General features: G+C 36.0%; 2 protein-coding genes across 3 annotated transcripts; both read left to right on the forward strand.

Moving 5' to 3' along the window:
- The first annotated feature begins 1,636 nt into the window (after positions 1–1,636).
- Positions 1,637–5,075, forward strand: LOC130996812 (uncharacterized). 2 transcript variants are annotated; one of them, XM_057922094.1, is made up of 4 exons: positions 1,637–2,173; positions 3,064–3,242; positions 3,878–4,226; positions 4,514–5,075. In XM_057922094.1, the coding sequence occupies exons 1-4, from the start codon at positions 1,790–1,792 to the stop codon at positions 4,592–4,594; spliced, it is 993 nt and encodes a 330-aa protein (XP_057778077.1). In that variant the 5' UTR covers positions 1,637–1,789; the 3' UTR covers positions 4,595–5,075. The 2 variants fall into 2 exon arrangements, with proteins under 2 accessions (XP_057778077.1, XP_057778076.1); XM_057922093.1 differs by having other exon boundaries at positions 1,646–2,173; positions 3,878–4,538.
- A 2,994-nt stretch (positions 5,076–8,069) lies between these two features.
- Positions 8,070–9,677, forward strand: LOC130996814 (L-type lectin-domain containing receptor kinase VIII.1-like). Its single transcript, XM_057922095.1, has one exon. It carries the CDS (start codon positions 8,448–8,450, stop codon positions 9,507–9,509), a length of 1,062 nt encoding a protein of 353 aa, XP_057778078.1. The 5' UTR covers positions 8,070–8,447; the 3' UTR covers positions 9,510–9,677.
- Positions 9,678–18,190: the final 8,513 nt, after the last annotated feature.

The raw sequence follows: 18,190 nt of genomic DNA on the forward strand, positions 1-18,190 counted from the left end.
TACTAAAAAAAGAAACGGACCAATATTAATGGAACACCCCCAAAAGAAAAATAGGCCAACAATAATGGGACGGAGGAAGTAGAGGTGAGCAGAAACTGAATCGACACTGAAAACCGAACCGAACCGAACCGGATTGGTGCGGTTCGGTCCCAATTCTATTGGTTCGATTTTCGGTTTGATTTTAAAAAGTAAAAACCAAAAATTTTCGATTTGGTGTCGTTTCTATTTTTTGGTTCGATTTTAAATCGAACCGAACCGATACACATTAATATTTTATTATATATAATTATTTTATAATATATAATTATTTTTCTAACTTTTTAACCTAAAACTAAAACCCTAATTCACAATTATAATATATAATTATTTATCATGTTCATGTTGTGGGGATTTGACATTTGAAATTTGTGTATTTTGCATTATTTTATAATTTTTAATTGGTATTTTTGAAAAAAATAAAATAAAAAAATTGCATCGTTCGGTTCGGTTTCGGTTCGGTTCCGGACCCCCAATTGGTGCGGTTCGGTTCCAATTTTAACCATCAGTTCGATTTTCGATTTTAAATTTTTGATTCAGTTTTGAACCGAACCGAACCGATGCTCAAAGTATAACTTTAATACAAAGATCATTAACAAGAGATATTGGACAAGAACTAGAATAATAATGTAGAATTAGAACTCTTTCTCATTAGAACTCATGTCATCTCATTTAGTTTACAAAAATGACAAGATCAACCTTTATTTATACACATGAATTGTTCATAAATTACAAGAAATTAAACCACAGTTACAGTGTTAATTTTGGGTTATTTGCGTGCAAATACACGAACTTTATTTTTTGAATTTAAATACACAAACTTAGTGTTTTACTGATTTTTCCCATAAATTTTATTTTTCCTCAAATTGATGTTGACGTGGCCGCCGAAGCTGCCGACGTGGAATGAATTTTATTTTTCCTTCAAAACTATAAAAATATAAAATATTCATACTTTCACAACCAAAATCGTACTTTAATTATAAGTGATGATTAAGGACCTACCTGTTCGCCACTACTCCAGCCGACTTCGACGCCCTCGGACCACGAACAATATTGTCGGACTGGGTTTATCGAAGACTAATTCTAACCCTAATTAGAGACATAAATCAGAGAGTGGAGAGAATTGACAGAAATTAGCAAAGAATGACAGCAAGAATTGATAGAAAATGAGTTTACCTTCTTTTTTTTTTTCTATGAATTTGTGATGTTTACGCAGAGAATGGGATGAATTCTATGACTTTGTTATTTTTAAAGGGTTTTTGTTGTTTTACGCAGTGGGATGAGTTTACCTCTTTTAATTTTATTTCGTCTTTTGTCAAAAAAAATTTATAGAAATTAAAATATTAACATGTATATGACACTTAAATAATAATATGTCACATAGACGTCAAATCAATTTTAATTTGATCGAAATTGTTCGTCATGAGAAAAATTAGAAAAATATTAAATTCGTATATTTAAATTCAAAAAATAAAATTCATGAAAAAAACTGAAAGTTTGTGTATTTACGCATAAATAACCCGTTAATTTTTGGCAAGATTATTATGAGTATAATAAATTAGATGAAGTAATGTAATGGAGTAGTATTAAGGGATGGATGATACGGACACATTCGGCATCATGATTGAAAACAGATTTAACCAACCCAATTCCGAGCTGGGCCGAGACCCAACAGCATTATCCACAACCAAAAATCTCAATTCGTCAAAAAACATCAAGCATCATCGTCAGCTGCAAAACGTCGACGGAGAAGATGAAGCTAGGACTTCTGTCATGGAGTCACGCGACATTCCTCTCACTCCCTTTCCCGCCAATCCCCAAACCCAAATATCCAACAATCACCGTGACGCTCAATTCAGTGGACGAAAGCCCGGCTACGGGTAGAGAGAGACGGCAGATGAGGAAGGAGAGAAGAGAGGGGAAGCCCGCCTACAACTGGAAGGAGGAGGTCGAGATGAAGCTCATCAAGAAGCCCAAGAAGCGGTACGTGTCTTGGATGGATGAGCTGAATTTGGACAATCTCGCCTTGCTCGGGCCCCAGTGGTGGGTCGTTCGTGTTTCCAGAGTTTCGGGCCACGAAACGGCCGAAAGAGTGGCCCGCTTGATGGCCCGGACCTTCCCCAATATCGAATTCAAGGTTTATTTTGATTAATTTCGCATTGGAATCGAGATTATATTTACGCTGCTCATTGAATAATTTCGCACTCAAATTGGTTATCCCAAAGTTCCAATCCATCTTAGTAACAATGGTGGATTAGCCTATACTATTTTTATCTATCTAGGCTAGCTCTCTAAAGTAAACGCCTCCTTTAAGTTTATTGCAGCTGAAACTACAATGTGGTATGGTTGAACACGTGAATTTGCGTCCAAAAATCATCTTTGTACCTTCAGCATTTGGAGAACATGTGTTGAATTTAAGTTTATTCAGTGTTACTGAGAAGAACATGTGCTGATTTTAAGGTTAACAAGTTTTATTTGTTATTTGTGATCAATTGAGCTTGTTTTTAACGATCAACAGCGAATTGCTTTATCGAGTGAAGTTACTATAATCGATCTTGTTCTTGATGATGGACATAATTATAACAGAATTTGATTTAGAACAGCCCATTGTTGATCCTCTTTCTTTATTAGGAGCTGAGGTGTGCATTAGGCCAATGAGGCTTAGTAGGTTTACTTCGTTCGATCAAATGAAAAGAAGTTCTGGTTCATGTCTAGAATATATTTGTCCGTGATATGCAGGGGTCATGCCCAAAAATAATGTAGACATCTGTTAAGAAATGTGACTTTGAGGCTGCTTGAGATAATTTGTTTAATAGAGTTTATAGTTTATTTTGGCAGCTCGAAATCCCTTTATCTGCTGGCTGTATTAAGTTTGATTGGCTCCTAATATTACTGCTAACTTTGTTCTTGCATTTTCCTCAAAGAAAAGTCATTTAGAATATCCATGAAGGATGTGCACGATATACTTGAGCAGTACGAGGTTTGAGTTTGGTTTTTCTGATTGCTGCACTGTATGCTGATCCACAGGTTTATAGTCCATCCGTCCAAATCAAAAGAAAACTGAAAAATGGCACACTCTCCGTTAAACCAAAACCAATCTTCCCTGGATGCATGTTTCTGAAATGTGTGATGAACAAGGAGGTACACGACTTCATACGAGAATGTGAGGGGGTTGGAGGGTTTATTGGATCAAAGGTTGGAAATACGTAAGAGTTCCTTTTATTATTTGTACTTTTCTTGTTCTATGGATCTTTTCTTCCAATTGTTTGATAAACTTGGCATGTGTTGGTAGATACAAGCATGGTAGAGGACTCTGGCAGATCAATAGCCTTGATTTTATTTTGAATTTGGACAGAACCTATCTCTAATAACAGACTGGGCTAGTGTTTTAAATTGGACCAACTAACTTTTTAAAATAAAAACTGCAACATTTATATTAAATCCTAGCATGGTAGACGAAAAAGGCGGGTTGATGTTTGTAATTTTGCTACCATCTTGAATGAAACATAAATCAATCATCTGAATTTTGTCCCGGATTGACAATATATTTTTTGTGCATTCATAGTCCTTGTGCGCTCAGTTAACATGTAGTTTGCCATATGTTCAGACCCTCTGCCTGAAATTATCTGAAATTTTTGGTCATAATTTGCTAAATTTCATGCTTGTAAATCAGTGACCAATCTGAAGCTCAGTTATAATGTTAATTTCTAATAGCAGTTTATTCGTTGCTGATCTGTAAATTTCCGTCAAGAGGATAACTCATGCCTATTTTCTTGTTGTTCTATCAAATTCAAATTTGCTTGTTGTGACAGCAGACGAATAAAATCTTTTACTTGTGCAGAAAGCGCCAGATCAATAAACCTAGGCCAGTAGATGAAGATGACATGGAAGCGATATTCAAACAAGCAAAGGAAGAGCAGGGCAAAGCTGATCAAGCATTTGAAGAAGAGCAATTAAAGGCCGAAGCTTCCAATCCTGAGAAACCTGGTGTAGAGTCTCCTTTGGTCTCTCAAAATATTACACAGACAAATACCTCAAAAAAGACTGGAGGCAGAGGTAGAAAAGGTGGGAAAGCAGCAAAAGAGGGAAAGACTATCTCCATGAAACTCGGTTCGACTGTACAAGTTACGTCTGGAGCATTTGCTGGATTTTCTGGCACCCTTAAAAAGCTTGATGGCAAGACGGGGCTGGTATATTCTCTTGCTCCAATCCCTGTATTATGTCACGAATATAGGCTTCGGAAAATGGATTGTATTTGCTTCTTTCCCACTTAAAGGAAAGTGAGTTATTGAAATCAAATTAATATGCTCCTAACATAAAAGCTCTTAACATACAAAATTTATGGCACAAAGTAACTTGTTTACTTGCTCTTTGAGCCCATATGCTTTTTTGTCATTAATTATGAATCTCACAGTTTGTTCACTTTGCACATCAAAAAATTTCTGTGATAACATAATTTTGGTAACTTTTCTTACAGGCGACCGTTGGATTTACACTTTTTGGGAAGGAAACTTTAGCGGATATTGACACCAAGGAAATTGTTGCTGAGACGAGTTGACACACAACTACTTGCAGACCTCTTAGATGGTAAATTACATTGATTAACGGGAGATAGTTCGTGTCTAAAACTTATGGCGAGACCCCTCGAATGGCCAGGAAAAATTCAGCTGACCAACAATTATGCTACTGGATACATCTCCTCCACCTGATACGCTACCAAAATAAGAATCTACGACCAAGATATTTAGGCATTGCCATAATCTTATGATGAAAAATATCCATCTCCATTGTGGTTGTTGTGTGACATGAAAAGAAGATAACTAGCACGTTCTTAATAGGTGAAGAGGGCATTGGTAAATCCCATATTTGTTAGTTAGAAGGAAATATTTGTGTTTAGATGTGCATTGATCTTTTATGCTTGCTTGTTCATCACTATTCCTCTATTTTTTTTTCCTTCCATTTGCAGAGATAATTTGCTCAGTTGCTGTAGTTGGTCACTTTTGCTTTTATCTAATGCTTAACAGCTACTTTGATTTTTATTTTTCCCGGTAGATGGCTATCTAGTTTGATGATTGATAGGTCGGTAGGTAAAATGCTCACGAGTGCTCTCAAGGCTAGATTTGGACATGGCATTGTGGACATGTGAAGCAATTCTCAGTAACCTCTCTCTTACTGCTTGTTCTCTTATGGTGCATTTTTTTTATTGATAACAAAAAAAAGAAATAACAAAAAATTCTCTTTTTAAATTTCTTTTTTTCTTTTCCCTCACTTTTTACAAAAGAGAATTTCAATATTTTTCATTCTTTCTTTTTTACTTCAAGGAGGAATAATATTATCACACTAAAAATAGGTAGATAATATTATCCCTTCTTGGAATGAAAAGAAGAAATGAGAAATGAGAAATGAGAAATGAGAAAAGAAATAAGGCATTTAAAGAATACATTTTTGTTATTCTTTTTTTTTTCTATAATAAATTTATCAATCAAAAATACCGTTAGTAAATTAAATCGAGTATAATACGTAATTGCGTTTTATATATATAAATACTGTATTTTTTGTTGAAAATCCTAGATCATACAATGATGAATGGTTCATATTGAGTTTTAGATTAATTTTTTGAGGTGGAGGGTTTTGATTGCAGTCGACGGAATTTTTCCTACCAGCTAAATTGCATTATAGTATTATAATGTGTACGTGGTCCGGATCTTTTTTACATAGACGTAGCTACCTCATAAATGACATTAATTGCTAGCGATATCTATATATATATTTGGGCAAAATATAAAATAAATTGAGAGTATTGAGGCCCATTTTCGGAGAACTCGTACAAAAAAATTGAATTATTGAGGCCCATTTTTGGTTATAGGTGGACCTCATAAGTATATCGTGGAATTAATCAGTTCTAAATTTCCAATACAATTGCCTCAAAGAAAAAGAAAGAAAAAAGAAAAGAAATTATAATATAAACACTTCATAATTGATCATTCGCTCACATGTCCGATGTTTCTCTTCATTTGCAATCAATATCTATATATATAAAAGCAATGCTGTCCACAAAAATTATGACAATGACTTTTTCATGCTTAGTAAAGAGTTACCAGCAAGGTATACAAAGCAGTCACTGACAATTACTCCTTAAATTATTGTATTTTCTCTATTAAAGATTAACGTATTATAAATCATTTAATACTCACTATTATCTGTAATATGCTATAAATATACCGTAATTTGTATGAGCCTTGTACAATATATTTAATCTAATATGTTGATGATAATTTCTTTTAGTGGATGTCATCTAAAATAATTAGGAGGCATTAACACCAAAAACACCTCACTCTTATTATTTTAATTTTCTTTTTTATTTTCCTAACAAAATATCGAACAATTGTAGGGATAGATTTTTGTGAGAATCTGAAAATACCGCATTAAATATATAAAATTATTGCATTCGTAGTTAAATTAATTGCATAAAAAAATATAATAGATTTTTTCATCCCTCATGGAATTTAAGCATGATCAATGTTGATCATTGCAATCCAAAGACTAAAACCGTTTCTCATGTTTTCAATTTAAATAAGAGTTTCCAGTTAATCTGTTCCGACATGCAACAATTGTATTCCTTATTCTAAAAAAATATTATAAATGTTGTAAAAAAACAGAAAATTCAGCTCAACTACTTTCCATAAGCATTGAATTGAGTATTAATTTAAAAATGGGCATATATATGGGAGGGTTGGGAAAAATGCAGCAAACAGCCTAAAATACTTACATTGATATCGACCCGATATATAAGGTGTATGGGGCATGAGCAACACACACAAAAAGATCGTTAAGCAAATCAGTGAGACGTCCTCTTCTCTACAAAGGTCCACTTGTCAAGCTGTCATCCCTGCATAAAGTGTGAGTCTTTTTAATGCATTCTGTATGTATAATGCGTGGAGTAGACCGTTTGAATGTATCAAGAAAAAAATGGGGCACGCTGTTATTACCACAAATATGTTTATTGGGGAATTTAAAGATTAGTTTATGGGAAAAGAAGTGTAGAGTGATTAGAGTAATCACCAAGGCCACAGCACTGCACATGTTCGTTTACTGTCGGGTGAAGCACTGTCAAAGTGGGTGTGTGTGTGTATCTTAATCTATCTATGCTCACGAGGAATCTACCTTTTCTTTTTTATTTTACATTTTGGGGCCCTATTGCTACTTTTAATTGTTTTATTGAATAAAGTCCAGATCATGAAGATAATTATGATTTTAAGACAATTTATTCTCATGCCGGATTGAAAGTTAATCTTCGATGTAGACATTAGAATGATGGGCTGGCATTTAAATATATGTAGCAGTTATTTGTAATGACATTATTGCTCCCAATTGTAGTAATTTTTGCTTGCACTTTTGTATAGCCTTTTATAACTTATATGCACAAAGGTTGAGTATTATAATATATCAATTTTATCGTATAAAATATGTTTACTATAAATTAACTATAAAACATCATGAATTCGCCCAGAAAAATGATGAACTAAAATAAACCGCCAATTATAAAATTTGAGTCTTAGAAAACAAATTCTTTTAGCAAAGTAATAAATTTAACGTAGATCTTCACAATTTAATATTTGAAAATAATAAAAATTATTATTATTATTATTATTATTATTATTATTATTATTATTATTATTATTATATTGATTTGAAGGCATACAGATGGGACCTCTATACCACACAAAGATGAGAAAACTACACGCATGTCAGATTTATACAGAAGAATCTTTTAGTGTCTCAACTTTGTCACTTAAATTAGATCTTATTGGCAGCCCATTTACATTCTATTTTTAAATATCTAACAAATGTATATTCGTAAAGTTGATTAATCCACATCAAAGCAAAACTCATATACTATAAAGTACAAAAAGAAATTAAATTGGAACAGAATGTTTGGAATTTTGTAAAATTCATATTTTCAAATGAGACATGGGTGGCTGATAATTCTTTTGTTTTGGGGTATTATTTGATGTGAGAGAATAAAATGTTGAGGGACAAAAACACAAAAGCATACAAGCACTAAAGAGCAAAATATGGAAGGGAGGAGGTCCACTAGTGCAAATATAGAAAACAGAAGGGCATAATCGTGAAGAATCTCATATTATATTCCCTCAGTCAGCAACCACTGAGAAAGCAAGCAAATCGGACAGTGAGCAGAAGCGAGTAAAACGTATTTAATTTTCACAACCTCCTCCACCACCATTCCCTTACCCATTTCCCCAAATTTTCCATAGCCCTTCTTCTCAAACCCTAGAAATATTCACAATTTATTCTACATGGATTTTTCCAAGAAACCCTTGCAATAAATCCTGAATAAAAGACAAACCACAAGCACAATTGCCCATTGCTCACAAAAGCTCAGATCAAATATGGCTGCATTTTCTTCTTCCAGGTACTTATTAGCCTTCTTCTTGCTCAATCTTTACCTCAAAGTCATGGATGCCGACCCCAATTTAACTTTTTATTTCAAGAATTTTGGTAAAGATTCCAACTTTGAGTCCCAGCTTGCCCTGTTTGGGGATGCTAAGGGTGGTAGGGACAACTTTTCTGTTCAAATTTCTGGGTCTGGGGTTACTACTGCTGGGAGGTTTGTCTGCAAGAAGCCCCTTAATCTTGTTCATGAAAAATCAAGAAAAATGGTGTCATTTTCGAGTTACTTTGCATTTTCCATGTCTGGGGTGAATGGGGATGGGTTGGCTTTTGTGATTCTCCCTTCTCAATTCCCTTTGAATGTTTTTGATGGTGGAGAGATGGGGTTGTTAGGAGAGAGAAAGATGAAGTTTCTTGCAGTTGAATTCGATACTTTTAAGAATGAAAAACATGGAGATGTGAATGCTAACCATGTTGGGATAGATGTCAGTAGCCCTGTCTCTGTTAAAGTGAGCAATGTTTCATCCATCAATTTGGTGCTAAATGGTGGGGAGAAGTTGCAAACTTGGATTGATTATGAAGCAAGTAGTAAAAGATTTGAGGTTAGGTTGAACAAATTTGGTGAGAGTAGGCCACTTGATCCATTGCTCACTTACCCCATTGATCTCTCCAAAATGTGGGGCGATGAAGATGTTGTTGTGGGATTGAGCTCTTCTTCGAGTGCAAACTCGTCTCAGAAAAGCAATGTCTACTCATGGAGCTTCAAGTCGAGAATCATGCCAGAATGGATGCATTCCGAGCCCTTGGATCCACAGCACTTTGTTGGGAAGGAAGAAGAGATGAAAGTTCGCAAGAGAAGCGACTGCACGTTGAGAATTCTTTCAGCGTTGGTTTTTGGCACAGCATGCGGAGCTTTGGGGGCATTCCTCGTGTTGTTCCTGTGGACTGTCTTGGGGGATAGGCGCCCCATCGTGCCAGAGGAATTTGTTGTGCAACCTAAGGAGTTGGAGTACAAGAAGTTTGATGTTTCTGTAGATAAAACCATCGAAGGTGGTGCTTGAATTTGCAGAGTAGAGAATGTGGTGTTTTGTCATTGTAAATCCTCTCTTTTTTAGTACTTGGAATGCTGTGGTTGCCATGGTGCTGTAATTTAGTGATCAGTCATTTTAAATGTAGTTTTGATCTATTATATATGTTGTGATCATTGAAATACAGCTTCATTTGGGAAATTGTTGCTCATAATATCGTGGACTAAGAGGGTGTTTGGCTAAGCTTATTTTAAAGAGCTTATAAGATGTTTTAAAAGCTTATAAGATTTAGTTTCTTAAGAATTTATAAGTTGTCAAAGTGTTTGGAGAATTGAACTTATAATACAAGCTAGAGAAAGAACTTTTAGTTAAAGAGAAAAAAATCTTTGCTAGAAAAAACAATTTGGAATAGAAATGAAATAGTATGATATATGATGAAAATAAAAAATTGTGGTTGAGTTATTTTGTAAAATGGGTATTGCTTATAAGATAATGAGAAAATAAGTTGGAGTACATGAACTTATTTTTTGGGAGAATTATTTTGTAAAATAGGTGTTGTTTATGAGATAATGAGAAAATAAGTTTGGGTAGAGGAATTTATTTTTTGGGAGCTTATCTCTTAGAGCTTATTATAATACTCCCTCCGTCCCCAAAATAAGTTCCTCTTTGGGGACGGTTTTAAGGAAAAATGGTAAAGTGTATTGATAGTGGAGAATATGTTATAATTAGTATTGAGAGTGGTGAAAAGGTGAAAAAGTGTTATAATTAGTATTGGGAGTGGTGAAAAAGTGAAAAGTAGGAATAAATATAGTATTATTAGTGGTGGGGTAGTTGTCCAAAAATGGAAAGAAATAAAGAGGAACTTATTTGAGGGACGTCCCAAAAAGGAAAAAGATGAACTTATTTCAGGGACGGAGGGAGTAGTTTTTTAAGAATTTATCTTATCAAATACTTTGAAGGAGCTTATAAGCTCCTAAAGAATATATAAGTTGTATTAAATAAATTATAAGCTTAGCTAAGTTGTCCATGTAGTTGCTCATGATATCTTTGAGCATTTATATCAATCTTCGCCAAAAGCTTCTGATGCCATTTCATAGGTCAAGGTTGTGTATATAAATATTATGGACACCCCATTCTTTTGCTCTTTAGACAAGAACTGTCTTAATAAATTAGTTGGTGAGATATAATGTAAGTAGTCATGCTTAGAAATAGTGTGATTAATAAAATTAAATAAATAATACATAAAAGAGGAGATTAATTATCTACCTAGCCTAGATAAATAATATGAGGGTGGAGAAGATATTACTTATCAATATAAAAATAGTAGAATAAGATTGGATCCTTCAACTATCACAAGTCGGCTTAATAAATAATATGGGCTACCAAACATCATGTAAGCCAAGATTATTTAATAATATTGACTTATATAGTGTAGATCCTAATGATATTATCAAATTACTTAGGCCACCTTTGATAGGTATGTTATGATAAGACAAAATAATTTAAATCAAGATAGATATCGTAGATAATGAGTGATAAGTTTCAAATTAAATTACCCATTTAATGCATAAAAAATATTTCAAATGTTATAAGCCTTACTCGTCTATTATAGGATAATTGTTGTTAGGCTGTATTTGTTATTATTATATTAAATTACAAAATTTAAAATTAAACTATATATCATTAAATATAAATAAATGGTTAGAGTATATTAACATTCACAAACAGACATGTATGTGTGTGTATGTATATATATATATATGTATATACATATATTAGTATAGTGTACATTTTTATATAATTTGGTATGAGTTATTTTAATATAATGTCAATTTTAATTTTGTCAGGTCACTTTTGATAGCGAAATTCACTAATAGTTTGTGGATAGTTTGTAGATTTATAGTTCATTACCGCCTCAAAAAAATATGTTGTGAAATACAAATATATTAAAAGTTTCAAAAACTCTTTCTATACTAATAGAAAATTTGAAAGGAAAAATATTTAGATCTTGTGTGAAAATTTTAAAAATATATACTCCCTCCGTTCCCAAAATAAGTTCCTCTTTGGGGACGGCACGGGTTTTAAGGAAACGTGGTAAAATGTATTGATAGTGGAGAAAAATATGTTATAATTAGTATTGGGAGTGGTGAAACGGTGAAAAAGTGTTATAATGAGTATTGGGAGTGGTGAAAAAGTGAAAAATAAGAATAAAAAAAGTATTATTAGTGGTGGGGTAGTTGTCCAAAAATGGAAAGAAAAAAAGAGGAACTTATTTGGGAGACTTCCCAAAAAGAAAAAAAAAAAGAACTTATTTCAGGGACGGAGGGAGTAATAATTATGATCATTAGATAAAAAATATTTTGTCAAGATACACCTCTAACTATAAAATGATTCATCTTTATTGGTTAGAGTTATTTTATATAATATAAATAATTCTTCAATTTATTTTTTTTTTGATTTTATTGGTTAGAGCTATTAGTGTCAAGAAAACAATGACTTTCATGCCACTGAAGTCATTAGCTCATTTGAAATCGAAGACTGAAAATTAAACAAGAGGATAAAATAAAGAACTATTGCCCGTGAATTTAAATTGACTACGAGTTATAGTTAATTAAATTGGTATACGTGAGTGATAATTAAATTGGTGTTTTTTTTTTTTTTTGATCGGGCAAAGTCATGTTAGATGTTAGTAATTAGTTCCCCCATCCACTCCAAGAACCACCTTATCTCTCCATTCACCAAAATCCACCTTATATCTCCAATCTCCAATTCGCTCCCAAGAGGGATCGAACCCGGGTCACTTCACTTAAGTGAGGACCCGGTGGCCAGTGGGCTAAGCCCCCTGGTTGATAATTAAATTGGTGTACATGAGTATATTTCCAAAGCTGATTATTGTCTTGCTTGTATATGACTCACTACAGGAGTATATTTCAAAAGATATATTTGGATATATATCTCTTGCTCAGAAGCTGCATACAGATGGTATATGATATAAAATTCATTTTATTTCTTTAATATGTATTTTAAGTTTTGGAAACTATAACCCAAAATAAATTAAAAATTCAGTACTGTAAAATATACCGCGTGTGAAATTTCTTAGAGTCAATCCCAAAAATAATTAAATTTGCCGCGTTTGAAATTTATGAGAGTCAATCCCAAAAATAATTTGATTTACCGCCAACACTAGATAACACGTTCTGATATATATTAGACACATTCTCACCAAACCCTTATTTCTTCTTGTTAGGTACCGAAAGGTCTAGAATAGGTGTATGGGATGAAGAATATATCTATAGGTTATTTTTCAAAACACACAGAACAACCTTTTGAAGTTAACTGATACTGACAGTTAACGAAAATTCAGTTAAACAAAGGTTGAAGACTGATACTGAAATTACTTCAGTAAAGATATCAGTTAGGCTCAAGGCTTTAACTGATATTAGCGTAAGGGTTCAGTCTTGTAGTACCCTGAATTTTCCTTAATATGTTTTTAGAAGTATTATTGGGTTTAGAATTAAATCGATTCGTACCCCAGAGAAAATTTTGTTTTAATTCAGATGAATGATTTGTTAAAATTTGAAGCAAAAATCAAACTTTGTGCTTTGCATGATTTTGATGATGCTATATGACTATGATCAAAGTTTTTACCTGGAATAAATATTCCATGAGATTGAGTAATATTTTTGAAATTCATTAGTCAAAAATCAGAATTTTTTTTAATTGAACTTTTGAGTAGAATTTATTTCTTTCAAATTTGTCAATGGACCTTAGAGCATTCACAACGCTTACACCATAGCCCTTACACGATAGCTCTATCGTGTAAGTGTGCTATCGTGTAAGCGTTGCGGGAGCACCTTACACGAGGGCTACACGTTCTATCGTGTAGCCCATTTTCTCTATAGTGTAAGGCGCGTGTGATGCACGCGCCTATTTAAAATAAAAAAAATTCGAAACTAATTCTTTTAATTCTTTTAAATCGAAACTAATTCTTTTTAATTCGAAACTAATTCTTTTTAATTCTTTTTAATTCGAAACTAACTCTTTTAATTCTTTTTAATTCGAAACTAATTCTTTTAATTCTTTTTAATTCGAAACTAATTCTTTTAATTCTTTTTAATTTTTTTTAATGTAATTTTTAGGTTTTTTATTTGAATGAAATTTTAATTATTAGTCAAATGTGTTATTTAAATTTGAGCAATTAAATTTAAGTAAAAAGCATAAAAATCAAAATTAATTCTATCATGTAAGCTATCATGTAACCCCACTGCAACATCTTTACACCATGTGGTCCCTCATCATAAAGTAGGCTATCATGTAAGCTATCATGTAACCCCATTGCGGATGCTCTTATTTGATTAAGATGTGGGTTTATTAATTTTTATAGTGGGCCGAGTTATTATTTTAGAGGCCCAAACCCATTACTATTTCAGATATTTGTTCAAGCTGATCAGAATCCTTTTTTTTTTAAATCCGCCCATTATTGGAATGGGTTCATCCACGTTGCCAATTTCCTCTATAAAACTCCCTCTCAAATTATTGAATCCCTCACGGCCTCACCCAGCTCATCACCGAGCATCAGCAACCGGTGAAGCTCTTTTCTTCCTCAATTCTGTTGCTGAAGCTCTTCTCTTCTTCAGTTATTTTCAACAGCAACAAGTCCGAAAATAGGGACACTCAACCTTCTTCAAGCTTCTCTCTTGTTTTCTTCTTTGACGAAAAGTTTCTACTTCTGTATAATTACAGAATGCTTTGATCTCATCTATCATAAACCGAGCAGACATAACCCACACATAGCAATAACTCTAACCTGTTGGCAACAGCTTCACAGAGGTAATTTAACATCATATACACTCAGTGAATCATCCCACATACCAGAAACACAGTATATGACAAAATTTGACTTCAAGTATAATCTTTACATACATATACTCAAAGGCACTTTTTAGCAATTGAGCTATCAAAGTATTTTTCTTTAATAAGATGCTTTTGTGTGTGTTGGTGTGTGTGTGTGTGAAGGGCTGCTGCTGGGGTTGTGAGTCGAGGGAGGACGGAGGAGGGAGGATCGGCGGCGGCAGTAGCGGCCTGAGGCTCCTGCTGTCCGCGGCCGAGAGAGAGAGAGAGATGAGTCCGCTGCTGTTCGGCGGAAAGGGAAGACGGATGATGAGTCCGCTGCTGTTCGGCGGAAAGGGAAGACGGATGATGCGGTATCGATTGAAGCAGGAGAGGAGTGAGAAGGTGTCGGCTGCTGCAGTCGCTGGTGGCGGCGACTTCGCCGGAGGAGGGAGGCAGTGGATGGGTACGCAGGAGCTTAGGGTTTTTGAAATTTTTTAGGGATTTTCGTATCATTGAAAGAGAATGGAGATGAGTGAGGAGAGGGAGACACTGGAGGTTGGTGGCCGGCGATGGTGGTCGGATTTGATGAAGGAGGCGGCGACGACTATGGGGATTTAGGGTTTCTGTATTTAGGGGTTGGGTAAATTGAGGGATAGAGAGTGATGGAGATGAAGCGGCGCTATTGTTCCTGGATAAATATGATACCCTTCTTCTTGATAGTTGCAAGTCTCGGTTTCTTTAAAACTCATTTATAAGTTTTTGTCGTTTCTTTTTCTTAATAATGATTGTGGGTAACTTCACAATTGAGTTTAAGGTGTATAAATAAGGCTGCGTTTCAGTAGCAGCAACTGATGGATTTCTGGTGAAATAAAGTTCTTTCTCCTGCTCTTTGACACTCATTCGGTATACTTGGTATCAACGATTTGAGTGTTCTTATTGTTCTTCATTTAAGTATCACGCTCGCTGCATCAGTTGGTATCACGTGGCCGGTATCCGATCCTTGCCATGCCGCCTCGTCGCCCACCGCTCGAGCCTGAGATCCAGCGATTGGAACAACGGATGGATCAGTTGACACAAATGCTCACTCAACAGGGTCAACTTCTGCACCAATTAGCAGCGCAAAACAGGGGCAATGATGGCCATAGGCAGAATCCAAACCCTTCGGCACGAAACGATGGGGAAGGTGCCGATCACCACCACGATTTTGTCGATTCGTCTGATGATGAAGACACGATTGATAATCCCTTCGCCCCGCCAATAGGTCATCACAATCGTCGCCCTGATGATAGCCACAGATGGGAATCCGGTATCAAGATTGATCTCCCTGAATTTCATGGTGGCATGGATCCCGATGTTTTCCTTGATTGGTTAGTAGCAATTGAGGATGTCCTTGATTATAAGGAAGTTCCAACTGATCGTCGTGTGGCCTTGGTGAGCACGAGACTTCGCGGACGAGCGGCGTCTTGGTGGTCTCAGTTGAAGGCCGTCCGTCGCCGACGACGCAAACAACAGATTGTTACTTGGGACAAATTCACCAAGCACCTTCGAGCTGAGTTTCTCCCATTCAATTACTCTCGAACTCTCTATCAAAAGTTACAAAATCTCCGTCAAGGCTCTCGCTCCATTGACGCTTACACTGAAGAATTTTACCAATTATTATCTCGCATTGATTTAACAGAGACCGTGGATCAGTTAGTATCTCGGTATATTGGCGGTATGCGCCTCCCTTTTCAAGATGTCCTTAATATGCTTGCACTCGACTCCGTTTCTGAGGCACACCAGAGGGCTATTTCTTTGGAGCAGCAGATGTCTCGTCGTGTTGGGGGGTCCTTTTCCCAGCCTGCTCTGCGTCCTCTAGCCCCACCACCAGCATCAACCTCTCGTGTTCCTGTGGTTGCTGGCAATGTGCCCCACCCATCTGCTCGTCCCTCTGACACCCCTGTGGGGACTTTTGCTCGGGCTGGCCAATGTTTTTCTTGTGGCGAATTCGGCCATTTACGTGCAAATTGTCCTCGCCGAAATACTCGGGGTCTTTTGTTGGATGATGTGGTAAATTCAGATTCTACTGTTCTTGACACGCCTATTTACGATACTGAAAATTCTTCAACAATCTTGGAAGAGTATTTAACTGGGGATGTCGGACAAAATCTGGTGGTACGTCGCTCTTGCTTGGCCCCGACGAAACCCATCGCGGATGCCCAACGACACTCACTTTTTGAGTCTACATGCACCATTAATGGCAAGGTATGTCGTTTTATCATCGATTCTGGATCGTGTGAAAATGTCATTGCCTCATATGCTGTTGATAAATTATCTCTTGTGCCGGAGTTACACCCACACCCCTATAGTCTGGCTTGGCTGCAACGCACTAACAATGTGACCGTGGATCGCCGAGTTTTGGTCACTTTTTCTATTGGTGCAAATTATACTGATAGTGTGTGGTGCGATGTTGTGCCTATGGACGCTTGCCATCTCCTTTTAGGACGTCCGTGGCAATTTGATCGAGAAGTTATCCATGATGGGCGTCGTAATTCTTATAGTTTCCAATTTTTGGGGATTAAATTTGTGCTATTGCCGTCTGTTGCCCGACCTCCTACTACTGCCCGTGATAGCTCTGTTTTGCTATTGTCCCATGGAGCTTTTGTGAGAGAAATGCATGACTCTCCTCACATTATACTTTTATTGGCTCATGAAATCAGTGTTTCATCTGATATTCCATCATCTGCTAAATCTCTTGTGGAAGAATTTGTCGATGTCTTTCCCAATGAGTTACCAGATTCTTTACCGCCTCTCCGGGATATTCAGCATCAGATCGATCTTATCCCAGGTGCTCCGTTGCCTAACCGTCCTCACTATCGAATGAGCCCAGCTGAGCACGAAGAGTTACGCCGACAGGTGGAAGAGTTGTTGCGTAAGGGCCATGTTCGAGAGAGTATTAGTCCATGCGCTGTGCCAGCTCTACTCATTCCTAAAAAGGATGGACAGTGGCGTATGTGTGTCGATAGTCGGGCTATCAATAAAATCACCATCCGCTATCGTTTTCCCATTCCACGCTTAGACGATTTACTCGATCAGTTGAGTGGGGCTGTGATTTTCAGCAAGTTAGATTTAAAAAGTGGGTATCATCAGATTCGCATTCGTCCTGGGGATGAATGGAAGACGGCTTTCAAGACGAGAGAGGGTCTTTTTGAATGGCTTGTTATGCCATTTGGGTTGTCTAACGCGCCAAGCACTTTCATGCGTGTCATGAATCAATCTCTGCGTCCGCTGATTGGTACGTGTGTTGTTGTCTATTTCGACGATATTTTAATTTATAGTAAATCTGAAGTTGAACATTTGGAGCATTTGAGGGCGGTTTTTCTAATTCTTCGAGAAGAGAAATTCTACACTTCTCCATCTAAATGTTGTTTTTTCACGGATTCTATACTTTTTTTGGGTTATCGCATATCGGCGGACGGTATTGGGGTTGATACCTTGAAGATCGACGCTATACGTGAATGGCCCACACCATCTACGTTAACTGAGGCTCGCAGTTTTCATGGCTTAGCCTCTTTCTATCGTCGCTTTATTCCCCATTTTAGTACGATAATGGCGCCAATCACTGATTGTATGCATGGCAAGTCCTTCTTTTGGAGTACAGAAGCTGATACTGCTTTCAATATTATTAAGAGTAAACTCACCAATGCTCCTCTCCTAGTCCTTCCTGATTTTTCCACCCCTTTCGAATTAAATTGTGATGCTTCGAAAGTTGGGATTGGTGCTGTTTTGAGCCAAGGGGGTCGCCCTGTTGCCTACTTCAGCGAGAAATTAACGGGGGCACGCTCTCGATACAGTACTTATGACTTGGAATTTTATTCGGTGGTGCGAGCTGTTCGTCATTG

This window comes from Salvia miltiorrhiza, chromosome 8 (genome assembly GCF_028751815.1).
Source record: "Salvia miltiorrhiza cultivar Shanhuang (shh) chromosome 8, IMPLAD_Smil_shh, whole genome shotgun sequence".
Taxonomy (NCBI): Eukaryota; Viridiplantae; Streptophyta; class Magnoliopsida; order Lamiales; family Lamiaceae; genus Salvia; species Salvia miltiorrhiza.